A 16,950-nucleotide genomic window follows, 5' to 3' on the forward strand; every position below is an offset into this window, starting at 1 on the left:
AGAAAGAATTCTAACATCCTTTTATATATTTAACTGGCTTAGTTTTGCTGTATACGTTTCTCACTTTAAGAATTTTTTTATAAAATTTTTCTGCACATTGTTTTAGTGATACCTAAATCTTGCAAAAGTGCTATGGTAAATTTACCATCATTAACTGGCACCTGAATTGTTACGTTAGTGTGATGGACGATCTGCCGACCTGAAAGGGAACGTGTGAATTTTAAAATTATAATTTTCTACATAAATTTGATATAATCAATAGCAATAAATAATAGTACTTTTGTAACTATTGAGGTTTTTCTTAAGTGTGAAAAGTAATTTTATATAAGCAGATATTGGGGCAAAAAGAAATACAGAAGTTTCTTCAAATCACAAAAGTTTGCAGCAGTGAGTTGGGAGATAAAAATCTAATACTCTGCTTCTAAAGATATTTGAGAAACAAGCATTGAAGAACTCCACTGTTTGCGAAGTTGTGATTGTAGACCAAATTTGGTACATTTGTCTAGATCTCCTATGAAATTAGAAGATTTCCTATTGCAATATTTCAGGAAATCATCTGCTTCCAAGACGGCACAGAATGGAACTCAACAGTTACCTCGTACTAGTGCCTCCCTAGCCAGTGGAAATGAAGTAGGAAAGAACCTAGAAGGAGCTGTAGAAAATGAAGAATCCTTAATGCCAATGATAATGCCAAACAGCTTCATTGATGCAAAGGTACTCTGAGCTGAGATACTGATTTGCTGCATAATCCTTCCCTCAGTTCGTCTTCCCTTTATGTGTGAAATTTACTACTGAAAAATCATATGTTGAGCATATTTCATCCATTCTCTACTTGAAGAAATGTAAAACAGTTTCCTTTTCCTTACATAAAATATTTGGGGAGAAGAAGATAAGGATAGATAAAGCATAAAGGTATAAAGGATTAGAGAGATATAGAAAAAAATGAGAAGTTAGCATAAATTCGATTAGATGTGGTTATATGGAACTAACATGTCTTAGATAAGGACACCAGGGTCATTAATCTATATTTACTATAATTTGAGCTGCCTTGTATTTACTGGGTATGCAGTTTTTTTATTAATCCATTCTTTTTTTTTTAAGTTTATTTTTATTTATTTTGAGAGAGATAAAGAGCAAGCAGGGGAGGGGCAGAGAGAGAGGGAGACAGAATCCCTCTCCTTTTATGTTTATTTTTATTTATTTTGAGAGAGATAAAGAGCAAGCAGGGGAGGGGCAGAGAGAGAGGGAGACAGCTATAAGCACAGAGCCCAGTGTGGGGCTCGAACTCAAGAACCGTGAGATCATAACCTGAGCCCAGTGTGGGGCTCGAACTCATGAACCGTGAGATCATGACCTGAGCCAAAGTCAAGAATTAGATGCTTAACCGACTGAGCCACCCAGGCGCCCCTTTATTAATCCATTCTTATACTTAGTTTGGTTGATTTTTTTAACTGCCTTGAACATCAGAACATTCCAGGTACAAACAATATTTTTAAAAATATGGAGTACCTAAGTAGATGTCTCAAGATCCTTCCCTTTATAGACTAAGGAGGTTGGATATAGTAAAGAAATATCATTGGAGGATGTTACTTCATGTCCTTTCCACTATATGTAATAACAGTACAATGATGAGCATTAGGAACACCAACTGAAAATTATTTTTAGTCACATTGCAACATTAGTATGCATTATTATAATACTCTCATAACCAATGTGGTATAAATCAGGTATCCACAAACTATAACCTCGCCCAAGCCAGTCCCTCACCAGCTAAGAATCTTTTTCACATTTTTAAAGGGTAGTTTGAAAAAAATATATAACAGAAGAGAAGAAAATGGGACAGAGGCCATATAAGGCCTGCAAAATCTAAAATATTTACTATTTGACTCTTTACATAGAAAGTTTGACAAATCCTAGTATAAATTCTTCCCCAGCCCTTCCCTAAAATTTAGAATAACAGAAGTCTAATAACATTCAAGAAATGTTGATATTAAATTTTATACAATTATCTTTAACAGATGCAACCTCCTTGTATGTAGCGCAGTGCTGTATATGAGTAAATAATAATGAATTCATTTTTGCTACTCCTCTTGTCTTTTTAATTTAGTTAATTTGTTAATAATTAATAACTTAATTATTAATTTATTAATAATTCGTTTAATTTGGTGGTTTAGCTCGTGTTTTCTGATACACATGTAAGCCATTCAGCTTATCACAAATTAATCTAGAACATTGGATCCTAAAACTCCTAAATAAGCAAAGAAATACTAAAATACATTGGGGTTCTGTTACCAACTTGGAACTGCATATGAGAAAGGACTGAGGAAAAGTGGTGTGGGGAGGAAGACATGGGAAAAAAGAGAGAATCTAAAGTGAAAAGAGGGTCTCCTGGGTGGTTCCGTCAATTGTGTCTGACTTGATTTCAGCTCATGTCATGATCTCACGATTCCTGGGTTGGAGCCCCTTGTCGGGCTCTGTGCTGAGGGTAGGAAGCCTGCTTACCGTTTTTCTCTCTCCCTCTGTCCCTCCCCCACTCACTTTCTCAAAGAAAGAAAGAGGCAGAACAGAGGGAGGCCTATATGAAGCAGAGAAGCCAGTTTGGAGAATGGATCTCTCAGTTCCCTTACTGACCCTCCATTTATTGCCATTGTTGAGCAGTGTTGAGCATATGCAGACCCATTGTTTTTCTTCCCCACTGCTTTTTAAGTTTTCCAAATATGTGGAAAGGTTGAAAGGATAATGTAATGAATGTACAAATAATTGTCAGTATCTTGTCGTACTTGTATATTTCTGATATTTTTGTTTCCTGTACTGTTTGAAAATAATTTTTGGAATTATTACACTTCACAGCAGATACTTCAGCATATATATTTCTCTTAAGAATAAATCTATTACGTCTTTTTGATCACTAACAAATACCCTGAATTTGTTGTGTACTGCTTATGTGAAAAAAGAAACAGTGATGTCTCTGATGTTTTTTCTTTTAACATTTAAAAATTTTGTGTGCTACATCTTACATGTTAAACTGAAATAAACTGAAATAAACTGAAATATACTGACATAAACTGAAATCTGTAATATTTATTTTTTCTCCTTTTTTTTTTCTCCAGGGAGGAACTGATCTTATAATTAATAGCTATGGTCCTATAATTAAAAACAACTCTAAGAAAAAATGGCTTTTTTTCCAAGATTCCAAGAAGACAAAAGTTGAACAGGTAACCCATCTAAATGAGAAAAAATTTTGGCAACCCACGGTATTATGAAATGATAATTAAAAAGAGAGGAAAATGTAAATGAATGCTTTAATTTTCATTTCTCTCTGGATATGATTTTATTAATTTCGAGCATGACTCTATGGAAATCCATGGTGCGTGATCACCGAAGTGACAGTTGGAATAGTAATCAGAGCTGTGGTTTTCAGCAGGGAAAGGGGGATAGTGGAGAAAGGGATGGGGCAGGAATATGCATCAGAAATTACTGAAGAAGGCTTGGGACACTTCTGATGTACAGCCACTTGGGTGGGAACTACTGACTTAGATAATCCCTTTGTGATGATGGCCTTTCACCCATGTATTTGAACAGATTGCTATCTCAATATATAGAATATGTAAAACCATATATTATTTTTCAAGAGCACTCTATCATCACTGACAGTGTCTTATGTATTGTTGTCTAGCCTCAAAGAAGATTTGCTCAAGCGGTCTGCTTTTACCAGCCAGGCACTACTGTGTTAATCAGCGATGAAGACTCTCCCAGCTCCCCAGGTCAGACAACCAGCTTCCCAAGACCCTTTGGTGTTGTAGCTGATACTGAGCATTCAGCGAATAGTGAAGGCAGCCACGAGACTGGGGATTCTGGGAGGTTCTCCCACGAGTCCAATGATGAGATACACCTGTCCTCAGTTATAAGCACCACGCCCCTGACCTCCAGTTCCTTTGCTGGCAGTGATTCAGGTGGAGATCCCTCAGCGAGGAAGGGTGAAGACCCTGCAGTGCCGCTAGATGCTGAGCAAATGTCCCCTTCAGTTCTGCAGCCACCATCGGCCATGCTACGCTTTGATAAGAATGATTTTCCAATCTAGAGAGCCATGTTCAGGTATTCTCGCCTTTAAGTCTGTTCGAAGGACAATGAACAGGGAGCCAAAGCCTTTTGTGAAAATTTGGATGTCTTATTGGGTATTTCAGCTTTTTTTTTTTTGAATGTGTTTTGTTTTTTATTTTTAAACTCACGTATTTTGAATGTTTGTCAGCAATGTGAAAAGACAGTCAAGATATTTGACTGGATTATAAAATATATCACTGGAGCAAAGGGAAGACTTTTGAAAGCCCCTTTGCTGACTATCTACCTCAGTTTGCCAGATGGCAAACTCAGAAGACAACTTAGTTACCTCATTTATTGTGATAGTTTATCTCAGCTACATAACCAATGATACTTCCTAGTAGCATTTTGTTTTCATTGCTGTGTGTGTACTGTGTGTGATCAAAGGAGTCATATAGGTATATGGGTAAGAATGTTTATCTGAAGCTCTGATTTTTTTAAAGAAAGCTGTGACATCTGCATGGTTTGGATAATTTAATACCTCTGGCTGTGCAGACTGTCAAACCACAGAGAAGAGAAAAAGTGGGACTGTTGATTTTAATGAATGATCAAAACAAAGAAAGTGTCTCTCTTTTGAGAATAGAACTATTCAGTAGCATATAGAGAATACTATTGTTTCAAGGGCCTTTATGTTTTGGGCATTAGAGTCTGAGTGCTTTATCTGCTGTATCCCAACCTCAGCCTGCCTAGAGCCGTGCCTTTTCCCCCTTCCCCTTTGCCTGACAGTTGGCCAAAGGCCGCACTGTGTAGTTTGCAAAGCATCCTCAATATTTCCAGAATTCGTTGTAAACCTCCATGCAGAAAACAGATTTTTAAAGAGAATCAGTTAGGCTTTTGGTTTTGTTTTTAATCCCACCTTGGCTTTAAAAAAAAAGGGGGGGTAAAGAAATTTCATAAAATTTTAAGAATAAAGATAAATGCAACAGTAGACCATAAAATGAACTAGAGGTTATCATGGTAACAGTGCCTTCTGTCTTATATTATGAAATTCTTTGCCTTATACCTTTTTAGTATTCATGAAGTTATTTAGGACAGGAATACAAGAAGTTGCCTTAAGAGTTTCTTGGATTTTATCAGTAAGTGTTTTTGATGTATAGCATCTTATCAAAGCATTTTAGTTTGTTCTTATGCAGGTTTTGTTTAGGGATAAGTATTCAAGGCTCTACCACCTTTCTTGTATTTTCTTGAATTCTTAAGAGAATTTGGTACTCTATTTAATCTTCTTTCAGTGTCAATGCTGTGAATGTGGAATGCTAACTCCAGGAGTGAGTTAATCCTCTTGCTGGTTTGAAATCAGCAAACTGTTTACTCAGCCACTTAGAATAGGCCTTCTTTCAGTCATGAGTTAGTTACCTACCAGGTACCCAACAGTGGGAGAGGAAAAAGAATTAAACACATGGTGTAGAAAGGGGGCCTCATATATATATTTTTTCATAAGTAGTTCTTCACATTATCTGAAAATGACTTCTGAACCTCATTTTAAAAGGAATCTTAATAGATTTTTCCCTTGAGACGTTTGGTTTATGGGGGTGGGGGACAGGCTATGCTAAACGGTGTTCTAAAATCAAAAGAATATTACTAGATAATAGTCCCGCCTCCATCATCTCCTATCCCATTGTCTGATGATGCATTTCTTCTTGTTTCTTAGTTTGTAGTTTTGTGCCAAACTGGATGTGTTCAGAAGCAGACCAACATTACGTGCCAGCAATCACTTCTGAACTAAATTCAAAGTCCCCATTTAGTTATCTAAGTCTGGGCTTCATGGCAAAACAAAAAAAGCAGAGCTTTAGGTGAACAATCTGAGGCAAGGGAAAATGCTGCTCCTGCCTTTATAGCTCCTGTTTTATACTACCTCCTTTTAAAGTTTTTCTAGTGTTATTTTTTTCCTGTACTCAGGGAACATTTTGTTACTTTTAAGCTGCCTCATGCAAGCATGGGCAAATTGACAGGGTATGGTGTCTTTTGGTTTGTAAGTAGGTATGTGGGGCCAACTTTTATCAGCATCCAAAATTAATGAATACAACGAGTTCATTTTATTTTTTAAACTTTCATTAAAAAGCAAATAAAATCTAAAGTTGCAACATCATCCTTTATGGTTATGGAAGATATGTCCAGGACTGCATGAATTTGAATCATTTTAAAAGCCTAAAAAAGATGATCTGAAAGCCCTTAAGGAAAGTATTTTGTTTGGTTGGCTTTTGATGAATAGGCCCATAGTTATTGTAGATCTTTAGGCTATAACTATTTGCTAATTATTTACCAGTACATTTTTACTTTTTCACCTTTTCATTTTGTTCTTATACAGATTTTTTTCATAATAATCCTGTTACCAAAGAATTTTCAGTAGAAGGTAAACATTTGACTATAATTTCCCCCCAAATTGAATTAACTAGAAATATCTATAGGTATGAAGCTTATGTAAGTAGTTACTAACCCAAAATAATAGGGTTTATATTGATTGTTGTAGTTAAATAGACTAGTAATTTCAACTACCTTATTGTTACCAGAGCATTTAAAATAAGTTCTTTACCAGCAGATAGTTCCAAAGAATTTCAAGTGTAATTTTTTTTCTTCAGCAAATAAATCTTCATATACAGTATTAAAGTATTTTTAAATTGTTGAAACTACTTGTTGGAGAGAAAAGAAAATCTTTTCACCAAAGATAAATATTTTGGTCTCATTGAATAAGATATTTAGTATACACCAAAGACTTCTTTTTACTTGGCCAAAGCTAGCTTCTTTGAAGTCTTAAGTCTGAAACTGTAACTAAAACCTGAAGGTTCTCATCTCTCATAGTGGTGTTACTTCGTGGTATTTCATTCCAACAGGGCTGATATGCAAATGGTAACTGTTTTCTTTTCCAAAGCCTTACTTGCTGTAAGTACTGACACACGCATGCCATTTTTATGCCAAATATTACAAGATTCTGCTCATCAGTATTTTCATACCAAAGACCATTAAAATATATAGATTAGTCTGTAAGTAAAGATGAGCAGATTTGAAATAATTTTATTTAGAGGCTGTTAGGAATCTAGCTTTAAGTAGCAAAAGATATCAAAGGGCTAAGTTTACATAATTAAAAGCAATACGATTATGTTGGTATTTATCAGTGTTTTTATTCAAGTACTTTTTATCAGCAAATTAAAAAAAAACCAAAGATATTTAAGGTTATCTCCACATATAGACATTTATTTGTACATTAAACTGTTGTTTCTTGTTTTTATGTCAACCAAACATGTCTCTCCAGAACCCAGTCTGTATCCAAATAGCATACACAGGGACTTTCCATTAAATCTGCTGATTCAGCCACAGGATGTTTTTGCCAAATGATGTGATTACTTTCCTAATCACCTTGAGTGAGAGATGTCAACAGAAATCTCAGCAAGTTTTTCCATTCCAGAGCATATGGCAATCCCTGAATTAGCCTGTACAGTCTTCCTCTTGTTAAAGCATTACCTGGTTAACTCAGAGGCTTGCGGCAGTCCCTTAATAATAGGGATGTTCTCACCTGTGGGGAGCAGTGGGCTATATAAGCCAAGAAATCATATCACTGTTTAAGTGAGCGTCCTTTGATAGATGTTGAAAGTTGTCCATAAGTTGAAATATTTTAACTGCATCAAGGGAGCCTAATATTTCAAAGTTTAGGGGAACCCTAGATGAAACCAAAATTTTTTTAATGAAATCTGGAGTTTTATATTTTGATTAGCCTAAAAGCAAGGACACAGCTTTATCCACTAAGTAGCTTATAAAAGATCTGCTTTGGCACACCAGGGCAATTAGATGCTCAGTGAAATGCCTTTATTTGCCTTTGCTTCAAACAAGAACAGTGCCAGCATTGGAAACAATGACAGTGATTTGCATTAGTTTGTCTAGACTTTGTTAAGGACTTCTGCCAGAAACTTGCTCATGTTGACTACTCAGGATCATTTGTCAAGTCCATATGAAGACACCTTTGAGGAGTGTCACAAAAAAAGATGAAATTGAAAGTATCTTTGTCTGTTTTTAATGCAAGAATATCCAGATGTGGTTCCACTTGAGTGGTGGCTACTGTGATTCACATATATGTTTATATTTCATTGAATGTAAATTTTTAATACTGAATGTAAAAGAAAAAGTTCCAAATATATGGAAAAGAGTCATGATCTTTCTAAGACTAAACATATATTTTGTAAACTTTGTTCCTGACAATATTTCACATGGATCTCTGGTAAAATTGCTTTGGTTTAATAGTCAAAATAATTTTTGTGGGCTGTGAGCACAGAGTAAAGGGTTCTGGAGATCACCATATACAACCACTTGTCTAAATGTGACTTTTATTGATGTTTAGAAGAACACATACATAGAATTCTGTGTTAAGTTGATTTATGCTCAGGACATAAGATCACAGGCTAATGCAATGTGTATGTTTGCAGGCTTTAATCTTCTCAGGCAGTTTCCCTTTTTATGCCTTTGAAAGTGTTTAAGATTATGACAGTCTTGCATTTTTATCAGATGCTGTATTTTCTTAAGGCTGCTGTAACAAATTACCACAAAGTTAATGGCCTTAAAACAACACAAATTTATTATCTTACAGTTCTGTAGGTCAGACCTACAGTTCTGTAGGTCTCAGGGGATAAATCAAGGTCTGTTTCCTTGTGTGTGTTTTTTTTTTTTTTCTGGCTTTTAGAGGCTGTGGACTCTTCCTTCCATCTTCAAAGCCAACAATGTAGCATCACTCTGACGCCGATTCCATCATCCCTCCTTTTCTGACCCTAACCAAGAAAGGTTCTCCAATTTTAAGGACCCATGTGATTACATTGGGTCCACCTGGATAATCCAGGGTAATCTCCCCATCTCCAAATCCTTAACTTAATCACATCTGCAAAGTCCCTTTGCCACATATGGTGGTAACATATTGAGAGTCCAGGGATTTGGGTGTGCACTTCTGTGAGTGGCCATTATTTTGCCTACACTATTACTATAGAATTTTCATACACAAAATGTGCATTACAGAAATTGGAAGTCTGATGTACCCCTTAGGGATCTTCAAAAGTTCAAAGCTATGAAAACCTTGCATTATAGCTTATCAAATGTACACATTAAACTTTCTGTCTAGATCACTTGCAAAAAACAATTCAGCTTTAAACTTTTTGAATATGTGCTTTGTAAGTTTAACATCTCATTTCTGTGTGTTTAACAGAAAGTTTCCTAAGTATTTGGCTCTTATGGAAGTTCATCAGAAATTTTTGATAAGTGTTCGTATAGTTGAACTTTCTGCTTTTCCCTCAAGTAATTATGTTGTTTGGGGAGGGTTGGGGGAAAAAGACCTCAAACATAGGGACTCAGTAGATGAACAGAGTCATACTCATGTTCACTCATTATCTTCTAAAAGCATATTTACAACATGCGGCCTTTCTACCTTTTTTTAAAATTTTTGTTTTTGAGAGAGAGAGAGAGAGAGAAAGAGAGAGAATAAGTGGGGGAGGGGCAGAGAGAGAGGGAGACACAGAATCGAAAGGAGGCTCCAGGCTCTGAGCTGTCAGCACAGACAGAGCCTGACAGGGGGCTCGAACCCATGGACTGGAAGATCATAACCTGAGCCAAAGTCGGAAGCTTTAACTGACTGAGCCACCCAGGCACCCCACCACCTTTCTACCTTTTAAATCAGGTTTATTTCTTCAGCTTCACCAGCTGTATTATTTAAAGTTTGGTAACCCCTTGATTTCCCATCAACCTCAGCAAGAGCTTCCACTCACTTTATCAGCATGTGCAAATCCTAAGCAATGTTATTTTCCTTATTATTCTCTGTGTTTGATTTCAGTTGTCCCTTTTCCTGGAAAGCTTTAGATTTCACAGCTCTAGTTGGTTCTAACTCCTGGATATTCAAGTGAAGCATTCTTTCAGTTTTGAAAGAGTTTCTAATTCTACCCTTAATTTTCAGTATATCTTAACTAAGAAGATAAAGCTATCTCCATCATGGGGTGGAGACCATGATGACATTTTGAGTAGGGACAAGAGTGCTGGTCATTTGTCAGCTGCTTTTGACTCCAATCTCTAGGAAGAGATAATGTGATTTAGTGAGCATTTGCAGTATGCCAAACACACACTTCATTTCTACAAACTACTACATTCTGCAAAGCAAGTATTTCCCCCCATTTTAAAGATCAGGAAACTGACATTTAAAATATCTAACTTGCCAAAGATCACAGCTAGTTAAGTGGCTTAGCCAAGATAGGATTTCTACTAAGATACATTTTCTCAGCTAAGAAATTATATTTAATTACCAAGGCTCATGGTACGTTCCACTGTGTCAACACAGCCTGCCCACATAGTAATAGCCAACCAACAGAGAGAAGTCTAAGTTGTGTCCATTTATTCACAAGGGAAATTTAGGAGACTGAGCTGTAACTCACCTCCTGTCATCTCCTAACCTCCGTCTTTTCTCTGTTCAAACTTTCAATTTCTCTTGCCAAAATTATGCCTGAAAACTGATGCTTGTGCCTCGGGTTGCATTAGAAATAGAGTAGTCATGGTTTCTGGAGTCCCTATCTATTAAAGCATTTGATATATTAAGTATTCAGAATTGGAGTTTATCTTTTGTGATTTTTCTATAGTCCCTGTATCCAAACAGGAATTTATTAACTGGAAAAAGCCAGGCGTGTAACCAATCATCCTTCCTTGCTAGATCTGAAGAGTCAGTAGTTTTTATATGAATTACAACCTAATTAAATCTTCACACTAATTTAGGAGGGAGCAAAGTTGAGGGAGGGTCATATAATAGAACAAGTATTAGTTACTGGAGCACCTAAATTCTAATCATTTACCATTTTGAGAATTGGCTAGTAAGAAAGTTCCTAACCTACCTCCGTTCCTTCTCTGTCCATGAAACGAGGATAATTTGTTGTGCAGAATGAAGCAATAGTACTTTGAAAACTTAAAAGGAAATTCCAGTGTAAATAATTATAATCTGAAAGTCATTTCTGTGAGGCTGTGAAACATTTAACAGATTTTTTTTTCTTTACAGGTCAGCCTTTTCAATGACATTTTTCCTATGCTAAAATGAAAAATGTTTGCATTGCCTATGTAGGCACCAAAAACTAACAGACAAAAGTGGTTGTAAAGATAAAGACTAGTATTTAAACACTCATCTGTAATGTAGGAAAATCTATAAGAGGAAATGGGAATTGACAGTACTTTTTGAGAGTAGTACTAAACATGAAATCATCTACCTCAATTTAAATCTTTCATTTTTTTAAAGATGATATTGTTCTACATTTTATTATGGTGTTATTTACATGACTGTATACAATTACCAAATTCCATCAAAATTTACTCTTTAAACTGATGTAATACATAATTTAAACTATATATCAACAAAGCTGGAAAAAAGTATTCTTCTACAACATTATTTTTCATAGTAAAAAAGTTCATCAGAGATAATTAAGACTTGTTTGGATGTACCCCATTCCCTCACAGCTACTAAACTTAAATGTCTTTCAGGAATTGCCATAAATGAAATTTCTTATGAAAAGCATTCTATAAAGAGCTTCCTAGCTTAACTTGGATAGCCTCTGTAATTATTCAGTATCTTGCTTTTTAAAATATCAGTTTAATATGACTTTTAAAAAATTATATTTGCATTTTATATTTATATTTGTGTTTAATGCTTCTCTATTCCTATTAGTTTATAAAGACCATGAAAACAGGACTCATGAATTTTGAATTTTAGCTTTAGATGCCTGACATCATTCCTGGAATCCTGGGTATTCAAGCAATAGTCAAAATTCAAACCTAAAGCAAGGACCTCCAGGCTTCTCTTTCCTTACAGTTTCCATTTATTGTGGAGGCTTTTTTGGTTAAAAATTAGACCATATACTAGGGAACTTACTTCCAGACTACTACACTGAACATAGAGTACTATGAGGTAAGATGTCAATAAGGATCCTACAGCTTCCGAATCTTGATTGTAGAGGAATTGCCATAGCAGCCAATCTGGTGTTGATGGTGACAGTCATCTGGGAACCTTAGTTCCTATCCATTGTGCTTATCCATGTGGCCTCTCCAGATAGGCTGGTTCAGGCTTCCCCCACAGCGCAGTGACTGTGTTCCATTGCCATGCATCCTTGAAAAAGACAGGAAGTTTATTTATGGAGTGGGAGCTGTAGCTGTTATTGTGAGTTGGCCTTCAGCACCAAAGAGCAGCTTGATGGATCCTCCTTCCTTTTGGCATCGGCGACTCCCTACCCTCACCAGTTCCGCCCAGGGCCCAAGAGGACACTGGGTAGGCAACTCTGGCCAGGAGCCACTGTGGGGCTAGTGTGCAGGCTCCAGAGTGCATCATGTCCCTGGACTTCCCGGGCTGAGCCTTGCCTCAGCCATGTCTCTCTGCTCCTCTAAATCTTTTATTTTTTTGATATTTTGGCTTCTTAAAGATTTAAAGAGTCAAATATCCCCAGAGGGGGTAGATAGGTGAGGAGAAAGTGCATTTTTAGGGTTCTCTAACATCTACTTTTTCAAGGTTACCGAACGTCTTAACAGTTCTCTAAACTATTTGGAGTGAATTTTCTAGAGGGCAACACCTACTGGCATCTATATGTAGATTACTTGTCTACCTTTAAAGCTTCTTGGGAAGCATTAATGATTATCATGAATCTGAACATCTTTGCAGATTTACTCATTTATATCTTGTAAGTAGTTCATGGCATATAGACACAGTTCTAACTCCTAAACCATCCTTAAAAATTTATGCTACAGAAGTTTATTTTTCTACAGAACCATCTTTAAAACAATAAAAATATTTTAAATTTTTACCTAAAACCTTCTTATTCCTGTTACCACATTCTATTTATTCTGTTTGCAAATGAAAAGGATTACTGATGATTAGCAACTTGAGCCTGTTAAAGGAATTTGCAAAGCCTGAATACACACACATTGCCTTAGCCTATCAGTAGAGTAGAGGGCATATATTACCTAAGTTTGTCTGTTTGTTGCTGTTGTTGGACGAAATTTTATGTCTGTGTATGCGCTATTTTTTCTATTTTTTTTCAAAGATGTGAATTAAATGAAAGTGTGGGAGCCAGCTATATTATTTCATATTATGGGTGTTCTGGATCCTTTCACTCTGTATACCAATTTCTTGTAAGGGCAGCATTTGCAGACTAGCTAATGGACTCTAGAGCTGAGCTATTTTAATTTTATATTTGACTCAGGGGATCAGCTCTGTGAACTCCATTGCATGAAGAAAGCAAATGTTTGCCTTGATTTTGAATGTACCTTTTTAATGTCTTCTTAAAACTTATTTTGTTTAATGTGGGTTTGTTTTCTTTTTCTAGCATCATAGTAAATATTGCCTAGTATTTCCCCTCTCCCCAGGGTAGTTTATATACTATCCTACAGGTCATGCCAAAAATGAGTAAAAGTTTAAATGCCAAAATGTTTATGAAACTGCTGTCTAAATACTGATTGATTGCACAGTTTAAATAAAAGTTTTCCTTAGTTATAAAAAAAAAAAAAGAAAAAGAAAACATGTGTTCTTTTACCTTCTTTTTCTTTTGGGGAATGGAGAATAAAAGTTTTCACTTTATAGAATGATGACTTTTATATCCTGGTATGGGATGATTATAGAGTCCACTCCAAGCAAAAGGAATAGAGCCTAACTAATGCATCTAAGAATTGTTTTCATCGGGCGTTTACTGAATAGCAGCAAGGAAATAACAACTTCCCCTTTCCAGCAGATGGCTGATCACCTCAGGAACTAAATAGTAGGTAGCCTAAAAGCTAAGGGCTCATCCAAATAGATACAGTTCTAGTTCAGGTTAAAGTTTCTGTTTTTTATATGTAAAACATCTGTACAGTAAAAGACAACTATAAACAAAGTTAAAAGGCCAGTGAGACACTGGAAGAAAATATCACTAATATACAAAACGACGCTGTAAATCAGTAAGAAAAAGGACAAATGAAGAGAAAATTTGGCAGTGGATTAGAAATCCACAGAGAAGGAACTAAACTAGCCAATAAAAAGGTGTTCTGTGTCACCAGCAATGACGGAAATGCAATTAAAAATGACACTAAAAACATGTTTGCCCATCAGATTGGGAAAACTAAAATGTTTGTTAACAACCAGTGATGGCAAGGATGTGGGAAAATGAGCACTCATTAGCCATTGGAGGGAGGGTGACTTGGCTGCACCTTTGAAAGAGTAGTTTGGCAGTATTAAATGGTGTTTTAAATGCATACACCCCAAAAACTAGTAATCCCACTTCGAGCTCCTCCTACAGAAATGATAGCACAGGCATTCATATAAACACTCAAGGATTCTCATAGCAACATGGCTGATAAGAGTAAAAAAGAATTCTGAAAAGGGCCTAAATGTTCCTCAATAATGTTCAAATAAAATATAGTACATCCATACTATGAAAATACTCTGCAGCCATTTGACAAGAGGCACATCTATATATAACAAGATAAGAAATATGAAGGTATGCAATGATATTTCAGAATAAGCCCATTTTTATAAATAACAGTTTGTTGGTATATGCCTCAAAAGGCTGGAGGAAAATAGCCAGATGTTACAGTAAGCACCTACCAGTAGGAGCATGAAGGGATTTTCATGATCTCCATCATCCACAAGTGTGTTGTTGGATTTACTTTTGTGATTAGAAAAACAATAAATAGTTAATGGTTTTTCCTTTTAAAAATTGTTTTTGTTTTTTTTTCTTATTTAAAAAGGTTAAGAAATATTGAAAATCCACTAAAAATCTAGAAATAACAGAAAAAATATATTAGAAAATGAATAGAATTTCTAGAAATAAAAAGGTACAGTCATTGAATTTTTGAAAATATGTTAAACAGCATAAAATACAGTGAAAGAATAGCCTAAAACTGGAAGGTAGATGTAAGGAAATTTTCCAGGATGCAGCACAGAGAGATGAACAGAAATATAAAACACAGGTAAACATAGAAGATCCAACATACATCTGATAGCCACTTTAAAATGAAAGACTAAAGAGAATGAAGGGTAAGCAATATTCAAAGAGAAAATTAGTAATTTATGAAATCATCAGATTCAAGAAGTACAAATCTCAATCTAGAAGCATAAAAATAAATCCATACCAATGCATTTTAGTGAAACTGCAGAACAACAAAGATACAGAGAAGAACTTAAAGGCAGGTGGTGGGGGGAAGATGATACAGATTGCAGTGAAAGAATTTCTCAGTGACAATAAAAGAAACAAGAAGATGGCGGTACAGTATCTTCAAAACATTACAAAGAAAAATAACTACAATATGGAGTTCTATACCCAGATAAACTATCACTTAAAGGTAAATAAACATAATTCTAGATGAAGATTGAATTTAACCACCCTTGCTTAATAATAGTAAAGTATATACTTCAGAAAGAAAGAAATATAATCCACAAGGAAGATATGAGAAACAAGAAGCAATGATGAGCTGGAAATACAAATCAAAAAGACAATGAGGTATTATCCCATATCTACTAGGATGGTTATAATCAAAATGACAGATAATAACAAGTTTTGGCATGGATGTGGAGAAATTAGAATACTTATAACTGCTGGTAAATATGTAAAATGATGCAGCCATCATGAAAAATAGTTTAGCAGTTAAACAATGAGTTGTCATTTAACCCAGAATTCTCACTCCTAGAAATACCCAATAGAAATGGAAATACAAAAGCTTGTACAGACATTCATAGCAGCATTATTCATAACAGCCAAAAAGTGGAAACAACCCAAATGTCTATCAACTGATGAATAAATAAATGGATTGTGATGTATCAATTCAATGAACTGTTACTCAGCAATAAAAAGGCATGAAGTCCTGGAGTGCCTGTGTGGCTCAGTCAGTCCAACTCTTGATTTCAGCTTAGGTCATGATTTCATAGTTTGTGGGTTCAAGCCCTGTGTCAGGCTGTGTGTTGGCAGCATAGAGTCTGCTTGGGATTCTCTCTCCCTCTCTCTCTGCCTCCCCCCCACCAAAATAAATGAATAAATAAACTAATAAACTTAAAAAAAGGAATGAAGTACTGATAAATCCTACAACAAGGATAAATTTTGAAAGCATGCTAAGTGAAAGAAGCTAGTCAAAAAACCCACATATTGTGGATTGGAATCCACATATTGGAATCACACACATATTGTGTGATTCCATTTATATGGAATGTTCAAAATAGGTAAATCAATAGAGACAAAAATGTATTAGTGGTTGCACAGGACTGGAGGTTGTAGAAAATGGGACATGACTGATGGTGGGAATAGGGTTTCTTTTTGGGGCGACAAAAATATTCTAAAATTATTGTGATGGTGGTTGTACCACTGTGTGAATATACTAAAAACCATTGAATCGTACCCTTCAAATGGGTATGTTATATGGTATATGAATTATACCTCAATAAAGCTGTTTTTACCAAAAAGCCATGATGAGCAAAGACATAGAGAAATGTGGATAAATCTAAATCAGCATTGACTGTATAAAGCAAAAATATAAAGACCTTCTAAAATACAACAATAAAAAGACCAACAATCCAACTTAAACATTGGCAAAGGAGTTGACATTTCTCCAAAGGAATGTGCAAATGGCCAACAAGCATATGAAAAGATGCTCAACATCCTTAGTCAATGGAGAAATGCAAATCAAAAGCACAATGAAATACCACTTCAATCCTACTTGGATAGCTATAATAAAAATTTTAAGGAAATAAATACCGACAAAGATATGGAGAAATTGGAACCCTCATACACTGCTAGTCAGAACATAAAATGGTGCAACCACTTTGGAAAATGGTTCAGCTTCCTCAAAAAAGCTAAACATAGAATTACCATATGAGCAGGAATTTCACTGCCAGATGTATAC

At 35.5% G+C, this 16,950-nt stretch overlaps 1 protein-coding gene across 1 annotated transcript in view; it reads left to right on the forward strand.

Moving 5' to 3' along the window:
- Positions 1-8,256, forward strand: part of PRTG (protogenin) — a 128,598-nt gene extending 120,342 nt beyond the window's left edge. The window contains exons 18-20 of the mRNA XM_058737650.1: positions 549-714; positions 3,111-3,215; positions 3,677-8,256. Coding sequence (XP_058593633.1) covers positions 549-714; positions 3,111-3,215; positions 3,677-4,081 — 676 coding nt within the window. The 3' untranslated portion in view covers positions 4,082-8,256. The remainder of the gene's footprint in view (positions 1-548; positions 715-3,110; positions 3,216-3,676) is intronic.
- The last annotated feature ends 8,694 nt before the right edge of the window (positions 8,257-16,950 follow it).

This window comes from Neofelis nebulosa, chromosome 7 (assembly GCF_028018385.1).
Source record: "Neofelis nebulosa isolate mNeoNeb1 chromosome 7, mNeoNeb1.pri, whole genome shotgun sequence".
Lineage (NCBI taxonomy): Eukaryota > Metazoa > Chordata > Mammalia > Carnivora > Felidae > Neofelis > Neofelis nebulosa.